The sequence below is a fragment of the Scomber scombrus genome, chromosome 1 (genome assembly GCF_963691925.1).
Source record: "Scomber scombrus chromosome 1, fScoSco1.1, whole genome shotgun sequence".
NCBI lineage: Eukaryota > Metazoa > Chordata > Actinopteri > Scombriformes > Scombridae > Scomber > Scomber scombrus.
In genome coordinates, this window is record NC_084970.1 from 32,332,892 (window position 1) to 32,355,532 (window position 22,641).

The window sequence follows — 22,641 nt, forward strand, 5'->3', positions numbered from 1 at the left end:
GTGTTGAAGAGGAGGAGCAGGAGGAAAGGGAGCTTGTTCCCACATCCACAATAATATGGAGGAAGAAAGGAAGCAAAGGTGGTGAAGCACAGAGTAGAAGAAAAAGAGGCAGAAGGAGGGAGAAAAAAAGGTGGGGGAGGAGTTGGTCTGAAGCGAGCACATCGCCCTCCTCCCGGCGCCCCCTGCAGGTGGTGTGTGTGGCCCCCTGCCAGGGTGGCTGTTACTGGTAGGTGCCCAGCTGGAAGTCCTTGGGTGGCAGTTTGAGGCCCAGGGAGTTGGTTCCCAGAGGGTCGATCATGTTCTTGTAGCGTTCTCCACGGTGCTTCATCAGGAAGGGACCCCAGTCGGGCTGAGGGGAGCAGACCAGCTTCAGACGCTGCAGGAGGAGAGGAAACACACAGCAGGTTCATATCAAGTCATAGCTGTAATGAGGAACAGGGCACTGGTTGGTTTGCTTTGAGAAACATTTGGGGTAGCCTCCTAGTGGTAATGTCTTTTTTAAGGCAGTCAAAACTCATCATTTTCATATCCTACAGAGGGAATAAAAAAAAAAGAATTTGAAATATGTAATTCTAGGTTTAATTGTCTGTGTATTTGCACTCCCAAAACATTTTACATACAGATTGTGAGGAAGGAAAAAAATATTAAACAATATAAGATACTGTATAGACACAATCTTACACTAAGGTGGAGTTAAATGGAAACTGGAACTAGTTATAATCAGACCACTCTGGCCTTTGATGCTGAACTGCATTTGGACTACATTTATGAAGCAGTTTTATCCAAATATGTTTACAATGTGCCTCTCATTCCCCTATTCACACAAACAAACTTAAGTCCAAGGCTTACCGTCAGGAGAAATTTGGGTTCAGTGTCTTTACTCAAGGACACTTTTCAATTGATTAAATAATCACATACAGTAAATGTTTTGGTTCCTTTGACTTCTGGTATATGTTTATTAGCAGATTGCCCCGAAATATCAATGGTGTGAGTTCAATCAACTAAGGCTAGTTAATTGTGGCTCAGGAATGAGTGTTTTTCCATTGAGTGCAGGGTTGGTGGTTCGATTCTCTGCTCCTGCTGTCTACATGTCAATACCTAACCAAACTATTGAACCACAATTGCTCCCGATGGAAGGCCAGTGACTTGAAAAGCATCAATATGCCTGTTTATATTTCATTTAGTGCAAAGAAGCTCTGACAGTCCTCCAGTTTATGGTTCCTTTTTTCCTTGTTTTCATTGCTTACTGGTCCTCCAGTTTTGTAAGTTTGTTCATGATAACGAGTAATGTCTAAAGACCTCTTGCACTCTTCATTTTAAAACATTTTGTTTCATATCGTTCTTATAGTAAACTTATTATATAATTTGCTGAATTTGAGTGGATTTTCTGCACCTTCTTGGATTTTTACTGGAAACTGTCTTACTCTGATTGCATGGACTTTGATGAACTCTAAGGACTTTGTCACTGTGTCTGAGTCACAGTCTGTAATGTTACCTTATCATACAGACATAGGAATACTAAAATCTTAGTGTATTTATTATGTAAGTTAACAACCTTAACCCAGTTGCCCTCATTAGCAATCTTCTGCAGCGTCAAATACAAGTCGATGCTCAGCTACCCTTGCTGGATCCTCATGGTAGTTTAAAAATGTGAAGAAAGTTGTTGGGCAACACCCCTTTCAAATTATCCTCAAAACCTGCGTGAGGTGTGTGAAGTTGTTTTGCAGTAGCACAACACAATATCCCCCTAATGCAGGACTTAAAACTATGATTATGCATTTATTACAGCCTGCCAAAGACAGTAAATTATAATGTACATTTGGAGGATGTTCTATGATACAGGCTGCTGTCAGAACTGCTAAAAGACCAGAAATGTTAGGACAGAAAGCCATGATCATCATCATCCATTAATTGGAGTATTTAAAAGGGACCTGCCGTGCTCCCAGAAAAATGTCCATATTACTACTCAGCCAGCAACCAGCCTCTCCCTGCTAATGAGCAAAGGATGAGACTATTGATTTCTCCAACAGTGTGTGTGTGCGTGTGTGTGTGTGTGTGTGTGTGTGTGTGTGTGTGCGTGTGTGCGTGTGTGTGTGTGTGTGTGTGTGTGCAAAGCAGACAAAAACAAAACATACGTGCCAATGTCTCGTCACGGCTTCGTCTCAATTATTACCTCAGTTAGGGAGCCGGGGGCGAGGTACATCTTAATGAGGAACATGATAGGGATCCAGATGACAGAGCAGGTTACCATGAGCCATCCCATTACCATAGACCATGTGGGGTAGGTGTAGTCCTCGTACGTCATCCCCTTCCACTGGTACAGACTCAGTCCCAGGATGCCCTGCAATGACCAGGGGAATTCACAAAATGCATGTTAATAACATTTGTTACCTACCAATACAGCTGCTGTGTCTCTGAGCAAAGTCAATTCAAATCAAACTGTTCCAGTGAAAGTGACTGCTCACTATAAGGCTGTGATTTTAACTGAAAAGTACCCACATTTTTTAATTTGAGAGAAAATTTCTCAGGACACTTCAATTTAGAGTACAAGCCTGAGGGTTGTGTTGCAACTTCAGTCCGCTCATAATACAATTACTACTATATTTGGCTATTGTATTGTTTCTACAGTGTGTGTTGACATCCGTGGCGGTGCAAAACCTTTACAATATGATATAACATCAATTAAACCTTTGAACCAATAACTAACATACAGCGTACTGGCTCACATTTTACAAAGAGGTAGTGGTATCAGCTGTGGTATCTACAGATGACCACATTTTTTTATTTGGATGTCTTAATAAAAAAGTATGACATTTTTAAGATAGTCCCCACTTATTATTTACTGTTTATGTAGTATCTATAGTACAACTCCCCAAACCTTCTCACTTAAATGAGAAAGTGTGTCCGAAAAACCTTATCTCAACATTCAGTGAAACTAATGGTGGAAAATATATCACATCACAAACTGGTGTGATCCTAAAACTACGGAGGCAAATTAGAGGGCTTACTTCAAAAGCCAATTATGACTAAAGTACTTTCCTTCTCTGCATTCTTCAATTGCAAATCCTCAACGGTAGAAGTAAAAATGACTTCCAATTTTTAAGTAACAGTGCAAATGTCTTGTTAGATTGCTCCAGTCACACATTAACCTTGACTGAATAATAAGGGTGGTTATCTGCACTGAAAGGGAACTGTAAAGTAGATTTCTCCCCAATTAACCAGATTAAACTCAGGATGCAACACTAGAGCTATGTCCACTCTCCCATATAAAGAAGAAGATGGATGAATGTGGAAATAAGACCTTGCTGTTTTTTTACTATGTGTGATAAGTACAAGAAAGGGACCAATTCAACCTCCTATCTACAAAACAATTGGCTGAGAAAGATTAGAATGAGAGAAAGAAAAGGACAACTGAAAAACAGGAGAAAAAAATAAGAAGACAGACGGAAATAGATTAGCCTGAGGTTGTGCATCAATGAGTTCCCCGAGGAAATCTGATCTCCCTCGAGAGCAACAGGATGACCAGCTGGCCGACCGATTGTCCATTTGTCATCGTCATCTCCTCTGCTTTGGCGCTACAGTGGTTTTCATTACAATTACTGACATTAATGCTGGGCCAGTGTCCAACACTGACATCCTGGTAAATACTGTGCATTGGAATTTACACCCTCTGTTATACAGCATGCGAGCAAATTAGTGGCCATTTTACAGAAAAATTTGTTTTCTGGGGGGTTAAAACAAAACATATAGTTGCTCACACTGTGGTTTGACGTCATGCTAACTACTTGGCAGATACCACTTTGAAAAACACCACAAAAAAAAAATTGGGACATGACAGGAATCGGAAGGGAGAAATAATTTTCGCTTTCAGCGTAACAGCAGCAATTTCCTGTACCTTGTTGCTTTCCAATGGCAAATCAATGAACTTGAAAGGCAACAGCGGAAATGGAAACATTTTCAGCTGCGCATGTCTGTGTGTGTGTGTGTGTGTTTGTCTGTCTGAGACTGAGATAAACAAAAACAAACATACCGTCAGGATGGTCGGAGTTACAAAGGCCCAGCAGATTCTCCAGAATCGGTTTGGCTGGAAACCAATCATCATTTCAATGTCCTCGCAAAACCTCTGCAGACCTGCAGAGGGAAAGGAATAAATATACAAATATAAAAGTAACTGAGACAAGGCAGAGAGTGACCTGGATTTAATAAGATCCCTTAATAAGGATCAGCAAATTCAATCCATCCTCATGAGAGAGAGTGTGTGTGTCAGAGAGGGACAGCGACAGAACATCAGTTTCTTTCATCTCGAAGAAAAAGTGAGGGAGCAGATGGCTTCATTCCTCTGTCTTTATTGATGGATAACAATGAGTGACATGAAGAGGCAGAGTCACACAGTCATTTGATTATGTCACCTGTACTGATTCTCTGACAAACTGGAGGAGAGCTGTTTGCTTTGCTCCTTGGTATCTGCTTCTTTACTCACACCTGAGCTCTCTGGCTGTGTATGTGTGTGTGTGTGTGTGTGTGTGTGTGTGTGTGTGTGTGTGTGTGTGTGTGTGTGTGTGTGAGTGTGTGTGTCTGTGTGTGTGTGTGTGTGTGTGTGTGTGTGTGTGTGTGTGTGTGTGTGTGTGTGTGTGTGTGTGTGTGTGTGTGGCTTAGATGTTACAACAGAGACACCTAGTGGTCATCGCTGGAATGACATGATGTACACAGGAGAACAGGGGAAGCAAGAGTTACTGTACAGTATAAAGGACGCCTGGATGATCAGTCCCTTCTCTCATATATGTGGTTAGGGTACCAAAACCTGAAAACTAAAACGCAGAATGATGGAATTAATTTAATTATAGCAAATCTTTAAGGGGGCACGCCATTCTCTGCACATGTAAAATAACTAGTCATGTTATGTAGCCTGTGAAAACTGTTGGAATACAATGTTTTCTGTGGCTTTGGAGGAGCATTACCTAGGTATCTCATTTGCTTTAGCAGACTACACATGTTCAACCTAAAGCCTGCGTCACAAACTTGTTGGTGTGGAGTGGAAAGTCGTGTGTCATTGAGGGTCTTTGTCAAATCTGAGAAGAATCATCTCATTCAAAATGATCTCATTCGCTCTAGCAGACTACAAATTTTCAACCGAAAGCCTGTATCACAAACTATTGGGTTAGAGTGGAAGGACGTGGGTCATTGCAAGTCTCACAGAAGACATTATCAAGTTGCACAAAGGAAATGTGGGCTTCATTATTTTTGAAAAAATGGCCAATAAAAGCAACTAAAAGTCAGGATATTGCTGGCTTCTGAGGGAAATATTGTGAACTTTTTTTTCCTAACTGTCTCTCACAACTCAACTCGTGCCATACTAAATAGCTGGACTGCTCAGGGTAAACCTTGAAGCCTCAATATGTTGCTAAAATTTAAAATGTGTGAATGTCCTGTCAGCTTTTATCAGACTATTGATGTGATGTTAATTATGATGTCTGACATCTATTGAAAGCACTGAATACTGATGTTATCTGAAGCCAAATATGATTCCTTATGGGTTTTGTGAACTCCTGCTCTTTCCTCAAATGGCACCATCACATTTTTCCATTGACCTAATGTTTGTTTAATGACAAAGAATCTCGGAAATAAATTTACGGTACATAACATTTGCAACATAATGGCTATCTGGCTTTCCCTCCAGTGTCACCACCGAGCCAAAATGTCCAAATGTTCAAAATAAGAATGTAAATATTCGACAAATTATCATGAAATTTACTGAAGACATTCGTGAATCTAGAAGGATGAACCTTTTCTAGATTGGACATTAATAATCTTTCTTCTATGTTTGTTTGTTTCCTTCTTTCTTTTTCATATTTGTATGTAAATTGCTTTTGTATCTGCAATCTGTGGATTTCTGTCATCTACTGTGTTGTTTAATATCTGGTTGCAAACCAAATCTCCCTGGGGATTATAATACAGTTACAGTTTAAGTTCAAGTATCCTGTAGTGCCACCGTCAAGACTAACAAGAACAGAATTGTCAGTGTATTTCATCTAACCTTTTCATGTTGTGAGATGTAATGAACCTCTAGAGGCAGCTAGCAGGTGACGTGATGAAACAGGAACAGCTATACTCACCATACAGGTAAGAAATCCCCACCAGCTCGAAGATGGCGATGATGACCAAAGAGTAGGAGGCTGCGAATGTGTCCACCAGCTGCAGCATGTACATCCCACTCTATCACAAACACACATAAATAAAATATTACAGCAATGATTCCAGGATTTGTGTTAAAAATAACAACCTTCCTCCATTACTTTTTTCCCATGTCTGACTTGTCTGTGGTCATAATTTTCACGCTGACTTGTAGCAGATAATAAGAAATGACGTGTGGATCCTACTTTAGGCTGGCTTTTCTCCTCTGAAGTCTGGAGGGATTTTAATAAGACTCAGCCTCTCTTGTTCCACTCAGTGAGCCTGTCCTCTGAGGGCCGCTACTTCACTTTACATGCAGACATCTGTCGGCTTATTCAAAGAAAGAGTCGAAGGGCAAGGCTATAATGCTCAAATGTCCCCGCTCGGTGTGGAATCAGTGTGTATACTGATATATGTCTGTGTGTGTGTGTGTTTGTGTGTCTGTCCGTGTCATACCTCTGTGATCATGGGAAATCCCAGGAAGAAGAAACAGGAGCAGCACACCAAGGTGAAGAGCGGTTTGTGTTTCCTCAAGTACTTGGGGAACTCGTCTGACACGGAGGTCACAATGGTCTCAATGGTGGCAAACTTGGATGAGAGATGATTGTAAAGGAGGAAGACGGAGGGAAAATGAGCCAGAGACAAAGTGAAAAATGAAAAGAGAGGGGAGACAATGTGGATAAGAAAGAGAGTGTTATATTTTTTTCTATTTAATCAAATACATGATGAAAGGAGACACTGCTCAAAACTGTTTAAAGGCTGTTAAAGGAAGTTAAATTCAAAGAAATTAATATAAGAAATCACTTTAAAAAATCAGTTTCAGGCTAACTCTAGAAAACACATATCCCAGCAGATTATAATTGGATGCCTTCACTACAGAATTACTGAGATTTAGCCAATCAGGCCACTATGCAGCAGCGTTTCATCTAAAAAACCTCCAGTCAGCAGCTTTACTTCATTTGAATCAGAGCTGCTGCTGTCAGCAATTCTGTGTCCAGTGTTGTGAGGCATTCCTCTTCAATTCATCCAATAAACACATTTTTACTGTAATTTCATTTATTTGAAAAACAAAATAAACAACATTATTCTAATGTTGAGCAGGAATAGATTTGAAAACAAATCAGCATGAAGAATTTAGATTACAATGGAGGGACCTGACAGGTGGAGTCTGCCTGGAGATTAGCAAATGTAACAAGATGGTAAAAGGGGCTCAGGACCCACAGGACCGCAGTGGATGAATATACAAACAGGCAAATTGAGGGAGGTCGGATTTGTGAGTGTGTATGTGTGTGTGTGTGTGTGTGTGTGTGCGCATAGAAGAAACCCATTGGCACCGAGCTATCTGCCACTTCTCCGCTCCTCTCCTTCCTCCTGAGCTCCCAAAACTAATTTCCCGTCAACATCCCAAGCCTATTACTGCAGAGTTGCTTTCTACAACAAAGCCACCAGCCTTCTCCTCTGAGCCGCAGCTGCCAAAGCAAAGTAACATCATCATTTACTGTTACTGTTGACTTGTGTCTTAATGCGCCGCTGTGCCCTCTGGTCCTCTGCTTGGCTCAGGAGCATCGCTGTGCACTTGGAGGAGTTTGCGTTTTATCTGGAATTGTTTGCACAGAATTGTACTGGAGGCGCTTTGGACTGTAAAAAAAAATACCAGAGACTTAAGTGTTTGTTCGCTGAAGTTTCATCACGAATAAATGAGTGGAGTAACTGGCTTCTTTTCTTTCTTTTTTTTAGAAAAGTAAACTGACAAAATAACATTGATAAATCATCATTGTATAAATTTGTTATGGCTAATGTGTTCAGAAACGGTCCAGTTCACTTATATCAGGGATGTTAAACATGCAGCCCGTGGGCCAGAACCGGCCCGCTGAGGGGTCCAATCCGGCCCACTTTCCTTCCTGTGTTATTTTCCTTCCTGCCTTCCTTCCTTCCTTCCTTCCTTCCTTCCTTCCTTCCTTCCTTCCTTCCTTCCCTCCCTCTTTTCTCCTCTCCTTCCTTTCATCTTTCCTTCCTCCTTTTCTTCCTTCTGTCCTTCCTCCATTTTTTCCTTCTGTCCTTCAGTGTCCTTCCTCCCTTTCTTCCCTCCCTCCTTCCTTCCATCTTTCCTTCCTCCCTTTCTTTCCTTCCTGTCTTCTTTTTGTTCATTCCTTCCTTTCATCCTTCCTTCCATCTTTCCTTCCTTCTGTCCTTCCATCTGTTCTTCCACCCTTTCTTCTTTCTTTCATTATGTCCGTCCGTCCATCCTTTCTTTCTTCCCTTCCTCCCTTCCATCTTTCCTTCCTCCCTTTCTTCCATCTTTCCTTCCTGTCTTCTTTTCGTTCCTTTGTTCCTTTCATCTTTTTCTTCCCTCCTTCCTTCCATCTTTTTAATGATCTGGCCCACATGAGATCAAATTGGGCAGTAGGTGGCCCTTGAATGAAAATCAGTTTGACACCACTGACTTATATTATTTATTTCTAGTATTTTTTCTGTCCACCTAATGAATTTAAGTCCAATGTTCACTCTCTGTGTAGCTTTGGTTTGGTCTTCACAGACTCCTGGGGGAAATATCTGGCTCTTTAGTTGTGAAATGCTCCATTTTTGTCATTGACTAATTGCTAACTATGTTATCTGATGTTTGGTTCTGGGGGGAGGATGAATATGCTCGGTTAATCAGAGAGCCTCTTTTGCTGAAAGGTTGTTGCCTGCTGCTGGAAACCAGGCTGAAAGAAAGCAGAGTTTGCAGGTTGGAAAACCAAAAACTGAGATAAAAGAGGACAAAAAGCCCCTTAAAACTGGAGGGGAACTGCAGAGCCGGTTAATAATTCTCTGTGGATTATGAGAGACCCCTTTCAGATTACTTACAGTTATTTGATGAAACATTTTGATTAGTGCAGCCATTAAAAGTGTATGTATTCTTATTATTTGAATTAAGATTTAAAAATGGACTAATGTAGTCCTTGGGTTGAATTTTGCTGCCAGATGTCATATCTAGCTGCTTTTAAAACAGGGAAGTGTAATATAATGTATAATGTATGAAATAGTATGAAATTTGAACAACCCAATGAGATGTGTCTGATGATGTAATGTCATATTCGGTGAAAGAAACAACCCATGATGGTGTGCCTTCACGAGGAATAAAGATTAAGGGGCCAAACATCTTTCTGTCTTCAGACTACTCATCATAGCATCATCTGTGTGACAGCAGGATAATTATACAGTTTTAATGTTTTATTGAAATAAATTGATTAATTTAAACAATCCCTAAATGGAGAAATAGTAAAGCAGAAGACAAATGTATTGTAAGATTGAGTTTGATAGGGAGCCACATGAATAAAATAAAGTAAAAGTCTTTATGCACTTTATTTTGTGATTCCATATTAAACTTCAGTGATTAATTCATACATTAAGGACAGAATAATAACTGAATTATCAGTTGGCAAATTTAATCATCTTTTAAAAAATATTTTTTAATGTTTGAGCTTAAAATTTGATCATTTAAATGACAATTGATTTTGTCATTTTTTATTATTTTTTAAAAATTGTTGATTTATCAGTTTATAACTATTCTGATGGCACACAGCGGCTGAACTTATCCTATTTTCACCATTACTTAAGTTATTATTTGTGATTATTTAGTGTATAAAACATCCTAAATTAGCAATAAAAACAATCTTAATTCTCCACAAGCCAAGATGACTTCTCCAAACACTCACTTTTAGAAGTTGGAGTATGTAGCTATCTCTCTGAATTACGGTGCACTTGAATTGTACTTAAATACGGCTTAACATCAGTCTTTCTGTTCCAAAACTTTACGGTCAACTTAGTTCCCCTCACTCCAATCATACAGACCCCCCTCTGCTCAAGTGGCTGGGGGGGCTCCAGAGCACTTCAGCTGAAATCAGTCACAGTAGGTGGCACACACGGGTAATTATGTTAATTGGGTCAATGTGTGCAGCATTTATACATAGCGGGATGACGCTACTGAAGTTGAGTGTTTACTCTGGGGCAGGTAAAAGTCAAGAGACTCTCATTACTGAAGGAAAGCAAGTTGATGTTGGGAAACTTTGGGATAATCACTGATAGAAAAACACATAGTTTGGTGTTTCAGCAACAACAGAAATTGTGTTGAGTGTAAGAGCCAGAAAATGTCAGAATTTACAAGCTACTGCACACTCACACACAAAATTGTATAAGTGACTATATTTCTTTCTACAGTATATGCCTTTCTCTGATCTGAGAATTATCTTAATCCTTATATTAAAATTCCTACCCTTAGAGCTCCAATAATGAATATTTCTTATATGAACACCCATTAAAATGTGTTGTATGAAAGTGGCTGTTTGCAATGGTGAACCCAGTGAATAATCACTTGATTTTTAGCCTCTTTTAGCTCATTATTTCAGTTTTATGTAACATGTACTATTTAGCTGTTTTCATACTAAACACCAAACTACAGTAAAGCAAAGTTAACAGCTAGCTGGTGAAGAAATGAAACATCTAGCAGCTAAAGAGGCAAAAGGGAAATTGAATATTAAACTTACAGTCATCAGGCGCACAAAAACATGACTGTAAATGAATGCTATGTTGCTAAAGATGTGTAAATAGGCAACTGTTGTTTGCTAACATAATGCACACAATGAATTAATGAGATGATAATATGTCAGCTGTTTGTCTTTCAGCCTTTTTTGGCATTGTTCTGTCCCTGCAAGCATTTTTAGATAAATTACGCTTGTTTGTTGTCAAGACTCACAAGTTGTGATCACAACAATAAGCTTCGGATGTACTTACTGTAGCCTAGCTTAACACAAGGACTCAAAGCAGACTCAAAGGGAAGTTGCTATCCTGGCTTTGTCATAATTGAAAAAATAGGCTCCTAAACAACTCTAACACTGTCTTTACATGTTGTATTTGAGTCCTTTGACACAAGGGATAAAGAAATATAATCATACATACAATAGTTAGAAAAAATCCAGTTGACATCTGGATTGACTCTGAGTATGTTTATCATTTTTTGTTATATTGATCTTCTCATCTTAATCTTGGACCTGATTCCTGATATAATGTCAAGATTAAGATGATTTTAGTCCCATTGCACGCTGATTAAAGAACATGGCTGGTGATTTTCTATATTTTTGTGATTGCCAACAAATCTAATCTTATGTGCAGAGCCAAACCAATGACTCGATCTACTTAAATACAGAGATTCACGACCAGCTGACTTTCAACGAATGTGCTACAGTGGAGGTGAAGTGAATGTTCCTTTTACAGAAACTGTAAAGTTTTAAGATTTATTGTTGTGTCTTGCAACTGTTTTACAACGTTGCAGATCATCTTGTCCTTTGGCCTGATTTATGTGTTTGGTAAAATGTGCAACCAAGCCCAAGATAAGTCCAAGTGCATTGTCAAGATGGCGAGTGGGGGGGTCATTGGATGTGACCAGACATCAGCTTCTCAGCTGTGTAAAGACCTCTGAGGCTAAGGTTATGTGCATCCTCAATTACCCTGTTCACCCTCTCTACACAAAAGCTTCTAACTAGGTTATCTAAGCAAAGAAAATATCCTGTAAAGGAAAATAAGAACAACCAGGTTTTGCAAGTTCCTTCAGCAATTACACTGTTAAATAAATGAGAGGCAGAGTACAAACTACAGGACTTGATGGTATATTAGCCAGGACTATATGCGATGGTAATCCTTGTGCAACACTTGCATGGTGCAATATATTCTATATTTAATTAGTTGTTTCTAAAGCTGATGCAGAGTTTGCTTCCCAGGGATCATGTAGTCACACTGTATATGAAGTATTTATTTGTCTCTACATTAGTGCGTGTGGTAGTGTATGCTAGAGCGAGGATTCTTGCACAAGCTGTTTGTGTGTGTGTGTGTGTGTGTGTGTGTGTGTGGGGGGGGTATTTCTATCTTTTTATGACTGTTCTGTGTACTTCTGCACCTTTACAACCCCAATTCCCCTATTTGAGATAATACACAAGTATTGTGAGTGTATCCAAAGCTGGATATATCTTATTTCTCCATGCTTTAGACTTCTGTTGTTGTCCAAAAGCTATTACAAAAATGTCAGTGAGCCACACTGCTGCACTGGGTGATATGTTCAAATACATGTACAAATAAAACCAACCATGTTTTATAGAAAATCAACAGCCATATCCTTTAAGATGACAAACTTTGCCAAACAAGCTTATTTCTAACAATTTTGAGATATTGGTATCTATAAAAGAAATGAAAAGCAAAATATCCTTAGTCTGATAAGCTTGAATGAACACACACACACACACACACACACACACACACACACACACACACACACACAGAAGGAGCAGCGGTTACCATGGTATCCAGGCCAAGAGTCAGGAGCATGAGGAAGAAGATGATCGCCCAGAAAGGAGACAGGGGAAGTCTGGTCAGTGCCTCTGGATACACCACGAATGCTATTCCTGGACCTGACAAACACACACACACACACACAAATGAGGATACACACACACACACGGCAAATACCAATATGAGACTTGTGTATATGTGTTTCAGTGAGCAGCATCGGGCCTGCTGCGGCTGCCTGCAGGTCGGGTCTCTTACCTTCATCTGCCACCTTCTCAATCGGCACCTTCAACTCATGTGCCATGAAACCAATGACCGAGAAGATGACAAACCCCGCAAATACACTGGTGGCACTGTTTGTACATGTCACTATAATAGTGTCCCTGCAGGGGGGGAAACGAGGAAAGAAAGAAACACAGGCTGAATAAGTAATAAAGTAATAAATCTGCTTTACTGAGTGCATGTTTTCTACATATACTACATGTAACAAGTTATATAGAATATGATAAAACTGTTTGATTTGGTTCAGGACATCACTGGCTTGCATACAAACACATACGAGATCCAACAGTGCCCTCTGGTGGCAGGATTAAAAACTATCTGCAAATATTGGGCTCTAGGAAGTGTTCGAGATTTACATACAGTGTACATAAGAGGGTATAATGCATTATACTGTAAAGTAGTTTTTTTTACTTTCTTTTGAAGTGGGAAATAAACCAGACACACATCTTTTAATGAAAACTCATCTGATAAATCTACAAACTGCAGCCTCAAAAAAGGAGTTAAATCAACAATTCAGTTCATTCAGTCTATGAACTGAATTAAACATTATAATCTTCACAAAGAAGGTTGTTTTAAAAATATATATATTATTAATTTTATATTCACATATATTGTTGTTTTATGTACTTTAAAGATTCTTCAGTTGCTGCAGGAAAAAAATATTTCTACAAATTATAAACAATTTTCCACATGTATATTTTCTTAAAACAATCTTATTCCGCCACACGAGCGTTAACATGTTTTGCAGTTAAATATGTTCATATGTTTTGGGCTTAGTGACAGTGTGATTAATAAAATGTATTTATATTTTAATGATTTCAAACACAGTGGGAGGATGCTTGAAGTGAGAAAAAATGAAAGAAACACTGAACTGCCGGCTGCAATAGCAACATTTATTCTTCACATTTCTATCAGATACATAGATACACTATCATGTGTCTATGGTGACAGTTTTAATTTGTTTGCCAAAAGCATAGTTTACCTTTTGTGTGTTTACCTGTAGCAATTATTGTGGAACTTATTGTAGGAGGAGAGAGTGATGAGGCCTCCCCAAGCAGCCGACAGAGAGAAGAAGATCTGAGTGGCTGCGTCTTTCCACACCTAATAAAGAAAGTCAGAAAGAGCTGCAGGTAAAGGAAAAACACCCAGAAGATTTTTTCTGCAGTATGGAAATGTATCTTTTTATGGAATTTAACGGGCAAGCATCAGGCACCTTTGCATCATTGAGTTTTTCCCACTTTGGTGTGATGAAGTAAAGGATGCCGTCAAAAGCCCCAGGAAGGGTAACTCCTCTGATCAGCAGGATCACCAGCACCACGTAGGGAAATGTGGCTGTGAAATAAACCACCTGACCAGAGAGGAGATTAGATCAGGCAAGATAAGTGAGAGAAAAAGAGCAAGAATGGCACTAAATATGTGATAATCAATGCAAAAATATGTATAATGAAAGAGTACACTAGGAATCAGGTGGTGCTAAAAGAAACATAGGTGTATGTTTTTACATCCCTCCTGTTCTGCAAAGCATATGTTTGTAATTCACAGAAAACATGTGTGAAAAAGTTACTGTTTCTGTGACACCCTAAAATCAATTAACAGTACATATTTTAGCAGAATGGTTTGAAAACTTTTTTTTTTTTTTTTTTACAAGTTAACATGAACCTTCTCACGATCTTAGGTTAGTGTGTAATGCAACAATGAAGAGTTTTTATAATGCTGCACCTAACAATTACTTTTATTATGAATAAATCTATTATTTATTAATTATTTTGTTGATTAATAATATAGTCTGTAAAATGTCAGAAAATAGTGAAAATGTACATTTTAATTTCATAGGGCTCATGGTGACATCATCAAATGTCTTATTTTATCTGATTAGAGTCAAACATCTAATGATGTTCAGTTTCCGCTCATGTATGACACAGAAATACTTTTAAAAAAAAAACTTGTTTGTGTGTGTTAGCTTATAAATGACTGAAACAATTATTCAATTATCAAAATAGATGGCAATTTTCTGTCCATTATCAATCAATCGTTCAAGCTTTAAAGGTAGCTTTGACTAACAATTAAATGAACACAAACAAATAAATAACAAATTGATGTGAGTAAATGTTGTGTAACTGAAATATCTGTCTAATAAATCTCTCTGTGTGACCAGCAGTAAGGTTGAGAACACACCAGTTATAGTTATTGGGATAAAAATAAAACCATTGGTATCATTAAAATGTCAAATGGGGTTCCTGAGTGTTGCCACAGCAGCAGGGTGCATGTCACCTCTCTGTCCAGCAGAGGGCCCCATGCTACAACATTGAAATCTCATCAGTCTCATATCACATCCACATCTGGATGCATTCACTTTAAAATGTTCCTGACTGTAGTGCATCTTTTTGTAAATGCTGAAAAAGTTCAAAGTAACATTTCATTTTATAATTTATTTTGTAACATCTATAGTTTGGGTTTGACAGAATGTTATCAAAATACAACTCAACTTAGAAACCTTTTCAAACCCTTTATAAAGTCTATTTAAGCTCTATGTGAGTGGAGATCATTTATTGACAACCAAATAAGTTTGAGAGCATCAAACTCATCAAACTGACATTGAAAGAACTACAACTAAAGTTATTCTATACATAGATTATAACCTACATAAAAGAGGACATTAAAGATTCAGTATTGTTAGGTTCAGAGACAAACACATCCAGGTATTATACAGACTCGGAACCTGTTCCGAAATGAAACCAGCTATCAGAAAACAAACTTATCAGCAACACAGCTCTGAGGACTATTCAATTTAAACATCAGTGGATTCCTGACTGAGAGATCACTGCTTGTATGTAACATATTTCATCACTAGGGGGCACTGTCATCTCGGCATTGAAAGGAAGCCTGAGCTGATATGAAATTAATTTAAAATTGTTCTGCTGTTGGCAAAAAGGTGAAAACAGCTGAGGAGATTCATTTATGTAGTTTGTGTTTTGTTACCTTTCCTGATGACTTGATTCCTTTGGCTAAAGAGCAGTACACGATGATCCAGGCCAGGCACAGGCAACCTGCCAGAGGCCAGCGAATGTCTCCAGGATATTCAATCCCTTTGGAGATGTGCAACACATTATACCTGCATGGGTGAATCAAACAGCAACACTCAATAAACTACAACATTATACACTCCAAATTCATCATTTTATCAAGTTATTTATGTATATTATTGAGGCTAACAGACCTTAATTCTCCTAGAACAAGTAAAGAAAAAAATCTGGCAGTGCAGAGAGATTATTTCAGCCTGTTTCTATTACAAATCAGGTCTCATTTCTCTTGATTCTAGTAAACAGGGTTGCTTTATTTTCCTGTTTCTAGAATATAACTAAAACTAGTCTGCATTGTTTTAAATCTTCTGTTAACTTTGTATCTTCTGTTAGAAATGAATCAAGATGCAATTTAAACTTTTTGAAGATTTTTCTATTCATTTATTTTTTGTTAAGATGTCGATTTTTCATTGAACATTACTTTCTTTTGTACAAATGGGCCTTAAAGTTAAGTTTTGTGGTCTTATTCTAGACCAATGATATAAGACATGTGGCTCTGTGAAACTTTAAGGAGTAACTGGGCAGATTTAAGTTGAAAAAAATATATAATCAAAAACATTATGATCAAAACCTTGTCTGTTGCTGCTGTTTTAGAGGATGGGGAACATAATTTAAGTTTTGGTTGCCTTGGATTTGCAATTTGTCATCACCTTCACAGGCATTTAGGAGATTCAAGGTTTATGCATGGACAAGAATAAATTGTTAAACATGAGAGATGAGAGCAAGATCACACCAAACACCGAGAAAGTGTTCAATTTAAAAGTCTTGTCTTTGACCCTGGAAAACTTTAACAACTATGGGAAGATTAATAAGAAAAATGTCACATTTTATCCTCCAGTCTTTGGACATATGGAAATTAGACCTGCATACCAAAATGTAAAGGCCTAACTTTAGCTTCTATTTCATGTAAATCCTACTTTTACGCTGCAGTTTTCATCAGACAGAAGCTTCACTCACTTGAAGTACTCCTCACTGGGGCTGACGTAGGTCTTGTTACTATCCACAGTCATGTTCAACAGTTTCGTCAGGTTTCCCACAGTGTTAGCAGACAAACAGAACGTGGAGTTCTTGATGGAGGTGATGTTTCTGTCCCGCAGGATGCACGTGTCTGTTCCAATCAGAAACCAACACACATCAACTAGGAGAGACTGGCAGAGTGCTGCCGTGGGACAGAACTTACTGTCCGCTCAGGTTTTCACACTGAAAGTAAAACGGGAGGGGAACAGATGCACCTGATTTGGAGTTAAAGGAGGACTGACAGGAGGCTGCTGCAACAGGAAGAGACCTGGAGACTGCGGTATGGAGTCTCAGTGAGAACTGGACCCAGCCGTGTTAGATTTAGATGTTTGTTCTTTTAGATAAACAGCCAGATAGAAATACTAGATATTATTATATATTTCATCTGTGCTTCTCTTCAAATAATTTCTAAATGAAAGACAATAAAGCTTTCTTTTTCATGCACATTTTTTTAATGCAGACAAAATGTGCAAACAAAATCTGTTTTATGCTTTTTTTTTAATGACAAAGATATAAAAGCACATATGATGCAGATAATATGACTGCTACTTTGCACAGTTTGTTCTATATTCAAGATATACTTAACAGAAAATAACTAAGTTTTCTGTAACTAAATGGGATTGACAAAAAAACAAAACAAAACAAAATGACATCAACTCACACAAAAATACAGAATAAAAATGCATCACTTCATCTTTTTGACACAAAAGTGCTAAATTATAACATTATAAGTGTTTGTCATTTTTGCAGAGCTACTGTATTACATTGTAAATGTGTTGAAATTAAAATGTCCCTCCATTACATGTGCAGGATGTAAATATATCAATAGTCCTATATTGCATCATTACATAATACATGTAACCTAAACTAAATGTTTCTATTTTTACTACATTGCTAAGTTATATTCTAATAATGTTGTTGTCATTTGAACATGTTCTTATTTCCAATATTTTGATGTATGTTATTTTCCTTATTTATGGAATTTACAGAGAGAGAGAGAGAGAGAGAGAGAGAGAGAGAGAGAGAGAGAAAGAGAGAGAGAGAGAGAGAGAGAGAGAGAGAGAGAGAGAGAGAGAGAGAGAGAGAGAGAGAGAGAGAGAGAGAGAAAGAGAGAGAAAGAGAGAGAGAGACTACTGTGTTGAACGGGCCTGTAGTTCATATTGCAGCCAGCAGGGGTCAGTGCCGGGCTCACTGCAGCACTGCAGCAGCTCAGTCTGTACAGTAAATTTGTCAAGCAAGCAGTTTTTTGTGCTGAATTCACAGAATCGCTGAAGGCAAATATTACACGAAATGAACCGAATTTCGATATTAATTCGATGCAAATCGACATTAAACACCTCCGAGTTCCTGCTCTCACGTTTCCTCACAGATAAAACAGGATTTAATCAACATTTTCATTCAAAAATTAAACAAAATCATAGAAAAGAGGGCTGCCACAGCTGCACACTGCAGCCTCAGTAGTAACATCTCCTTTAAACTGACTTTATAAGACTACAAATGGATCAAAATGATTACAAATGTTTAGTTTCTAACACACTCAGGCCCTCCTTACATATTATTGGCCTATATCATCAAGAAGAAAAAATGAATTGCTCTGGATTTTAAGTGTTGAGAGTGAAAACACCGCAGAGATCACAGGTCAGGATTCATTATACCGCAGGACACCTCAGCTGAGGGAGCCATGACGCATTGCGCATTGTGGAGAGAGAGGTGCTTTTGGTGTGTAAGTGTGTGTAAGTGTGTGTGTAAGTGTGTAAGTGTCTGTGTAAGTGTGTGTGTGTGTAAGTGTGTGTGTCTTACCTAGCAGCAGCATGTCTTTGTCCTTACATTCCACCGTGTTCCACTCATTCCTACAGTTAGCCCATGGCAGTGAGCCCTTCAACGAAGCGAACAGGTAGTACAGTGTCCAGCACATTATAATATTATAGTATATGGCTATCAAGACAGATATTATCAACATGGCAATCCCGCAACCTAAAATAAATAAATGAGACGAAATATATAAATTACTCTTAAGGGAAGTAGAGACTCGTGGTGATAAGAAATGAGTTTTATTTTTGATTTATTTGTTCTTCTTTTTTTCCTTGTAGTTGATTAGTTGTGGTTTACAGTTTACCTTGCAGAGCTGGGATGCATTTCCACACTGACACGGGCCCCTGGCTGGCAAACTGGCCCAGGGACACCTCCAGTAAAAAGATTGGGATCCCGGCAATGCCCAACATTGTCAGGTAGGGGATCAAAAAAGCTCCTGCAAGGAAATTAACAGCAGGCTAACAGATCGCAGTCTAACAGACAAAACAAACAAACACAAAGCCTGAAAACTCACAAAACTGTTTTTACATGAATTTTTTTTTTAATAGGATAAATGTAGCCAGCACGTGCGTGCGTCTCATCTGCTAACTTTGATATTTAAACAACACATCACATGGATCATTACATCGATTAATGAATAAAAAATAATCAATTATCTGTAAATAGGTTCGAGCATGTATTACCAAATCAATAATGACATTAAAATTGATAATAATAATAATAATAATAATAATAATAATAATAATAATAATAATAATAATAATAATAATAATAATAGGAAGAGAGTAGGAAATTACATTTATTATTATTATTATTATTATTATTATTATTATTATTATTATTATTACTGACGTTTCTCTCATGATGTTGATACATATTTTGGATTTTACAGGTACTTTTTGTAATTCTTATAACATGATTCTTATTTCTTTTTGTCCATTTTTAAATCTAAAATAATCACTGGTCTTGTTTCGCATGGTTAAAGGCCTACACTACTTATAATTTATAGCCAATAACTTAAACCTTGACTTAAAACAGATTTTCTTAAATTGATTTTTCGTTTGTTTCTGTGTCGGATTTCAAACCATTAACCCTCAACTCTTACCTCCACCATTTTGGAAGGCAAGATAAGGGAACCTCCACACGTTCCCCAGTCCCACAGCATAGCCAACCATGGACAGAATAAAGTCCAGTTTATTGGACCAGTTTCCTCTGGCCTTATTCTCATCTCCTCCCTCGTCATCATCGTCATCCTGAGAGGAAAAAACATGTTTTGTTTTTTTTGTTTTAAAAAAAACTCCACAATAAACTCCTAAAATACAAATTAATCCATTTAAACCAAAGCATAAAGCACTGAGACTGGGCCTGACAGGCTGTCATAGATTTAATAACTGGAATTTATGAATGAATGCGACCAACAAAAAATGCATTATTCTTACTCCTGAGTTTTCCAATTCATGCAACCTGAGCAGGACACTGCTAGAGACATTTTACTAACATATAAACATCATCTACTTCATTTAAAAGATTTTTTTAAAAACAAATTTTACTTCTAATTACGTGAATTTAAACATTTTTTCGGTGCAGTTAACCTCACTTAACTTACTCTATGCTCCTAAATATTACTGGATTTCCTCTTCATTTTTATTTCGTACATGATCACAGATGCGTTTCACCACCAAAGCTCAGCACCAGCTTTCCATTGACAAACCAGTAGATAAAACTCATCTTTAACTTTAAGACCCAATATTGGTATCAAACCGCTTCAAATGACACCCTAAATCCCAAATGCACTAAAAACCTCATTAATAACCAACACTGATGAAATGGGAGGAAATCTGAGCAAAAAAAAAGTGCACAAATCTGCACAAATTCCTGATGCATGAATATTCAGTCATTAAAAAAAAAAAATCACTATGCAGGAGAATGTGACAGTGTGACTGTGTGGAGAGGGGGAGTGTTGGAGGGGAGGAGTGGTGTTACCCTCGCGGGGATTGGAGACAATCCGCAGTCTCATGTAATACAGTGCTGCCTATCAGCCAGATAACACCTGCGCTTCTGGGCCTTATCAAGCGTGTCTGCTGGGAGTAAAGGGAACACCGAAAACATCGCGAGAATAACAATTACTGAATCATGTTATTATTTTAACTAAAAAAAAATCAAGCATTACTAATTAACAGCTTTATTTCTGAAGAGAGAATTTGTGTCGTTTATGCTCCATCTGAAATAACTCACCACACTGATGGAATAATACACATCCTACCAACATCTGTTCTCACGATTTTTAGCTGACATAAACGAGATTGAAAGTTAATCAGATCTATGCAGGGGGATACCTAACAGGACAGCCCAAAGCAGGGACGCTACATAGCTCCTGATCCGCCCCCAAAATACATACTGTGCATGCAAGAATTTAACCAGCATATTGATCCACTGCACACTTTATACACAAAACATATGGAAGTTGACACATTTTTTTAAAAAAAAGTCTCACATGTGTGCAGCGACTAAACAACAACTCAGTGTCTCTACATAATCACATATGGTTCTATCACAGACTGGATTCACAGACCAACAACACTGATCTACTAAAGCTTTGTATGGTAGATTACACTGAGAGCTTCCAGGCGTTTGCACCTTCCCAGTTTTAAGAAGCAGCAGGTTAATCCAAGTCAGCTTTCTTATCAGCGACACACTGAAACATCCACACACACACACACACACACACACAAACACACACAAACACACACACACACACACACACACACACACACACACACACACACACACACACACACACACACACACACACACACACACACACACACACACCGAATCTCCGACCACCAGCACAACCAGCAGCAGCTCTCCGTTAAGGAATCGGTTCATTTAGCTGACTTACCCCCGTCAAGGTGCCGGGCTGAACAGACGTGTTCCCATCTGTTCCCAGTATGATGGTGGTCTGGCTCATGGCCGTCCAGTTGCCTGCAGTGTTGTTCTGCTCTGTGGTGGCCCGGAGTGGGTCGCCGTATTGGGCGGAACCCGCTCGGGCAGAACCGACGGAATCCTTCCTGAAGGCCGTGTTGGCAGCCACAGATCCAGGCACAGCTGGCGCGGTGTTTTTAAACGTCCCATATGCTTTACTGCTGTCAGATTCTCCCGGTTTATTTTCCGTGGGACAAAAAGTTTTGCTCTCATTGCACGGAGCCGGTGGCTGAGGCGCCGGGTGATGGTGAGGGGAAGCTGTGTTGTCCGGTTTGCTTGCTGTAAGTCCCGCAGCTCCGTCGGGCTGCTCAGTCGGGATGTAGCCGGTAGGAGCGCTGGCCGGTTGTTTGGCCATGTCTCTCTGGTCAGAGAAATCCTGGAACATGGTAAATGACAGATCAGCAAGACAAAAGGCGACAGAGTGTTAGAAACCGTGAAGCTGTGAGCCTGCTGCAGCCCATCTCTGCTCTGGGACTAAAAATGTTCAATTCTGTTTCTGCAACGTTTTTCTGCAGCATGTTCTGGCTCTAGCTGCTCTACAGTTTCAGCTCACAGTCTACCGGGTATGTTGGAGTATGTGTGTGTGTGTGAGTGCCTGTGTGTGTTTGTGTGTGAATGCCTGTGTGTGTGTTGGAAGGGAGGGGGGTTGCTTTGCTTCTCCAGTTCTCCCTTTCTGCAAGATTCTTTAATTTTACGCCCCATTTCCCCCTCATGTCATTCAGCCACACACATCCACTGATTTTTATGGGCAATAGACAAGCTGCTGCGGGTCTCCCAGCAGCTCCGCTCTCCCCGGCAGGCATGCTAGATCACCGGCGTTACAGCAGTGAACGGACCCGGGGCGGCGGAATTACAAATGACTCCCTGAAATTTAGCTTTGAGGGTTTGCGGGAAAGGAACAAGAAAAGCAAAGATAATCTGAAAAAAGGAGGCTTAAAAAAAAAAACAGTTGATTGATTAATGCTCAGCTGTTTTG

At 38.9% G+C, this 22,641-nt stretch overlaps 1 protein-coding gene across 2 annotated transcripts; it reads right to left on the reverse strand.

Moving 5' to 3' along the window:
• Positions 1-220: 220 nt before the first annotated feature.
• On the reverse strand, positions 221-22,050 carry slc6a5 (solute carrier family 6 member 5). Of its 2 annotated transcripts, XM_062416725.1 has the most exons (16): positions 21,579-22,050; positions 20,187-20,194; positions 19,786-19,933; positions 18,985-19,116; positions 18,669-18,842; positions 16,809-16,959; positions 15,751-15,883; positions 13,985-14,119; positions 13,769-13,872; positions 12,748-12,872; positions 12,499-12,611; positions 6,628-6,759; positions 6,114-6,213; positions 4,031-4,131; positions 2,174-2,341; positions 221-376 (listed from the first exon to the last, which is right to left on the reverse strand). In XM_062416725.1, the coding sequence occupies exons 1-16, from the start codon at positions 22,048-22,050 to the stop codon at positions 221-223; spliced, it is 2,352 nt and encodes a 783-aa protein (XP_062272709.1). The 2 variants fall into 2 exon arrangements, with proteins under 2 accessions (XP_062272709.1, XP_062272716.1); XM_062416732.1 differs by lacking the exon at positions 20,187-20,194 and having other exon boundaries at positions 21,583-22,050.
• Positions 22,051-22,641: the final 591 nt, after the last annotated feature.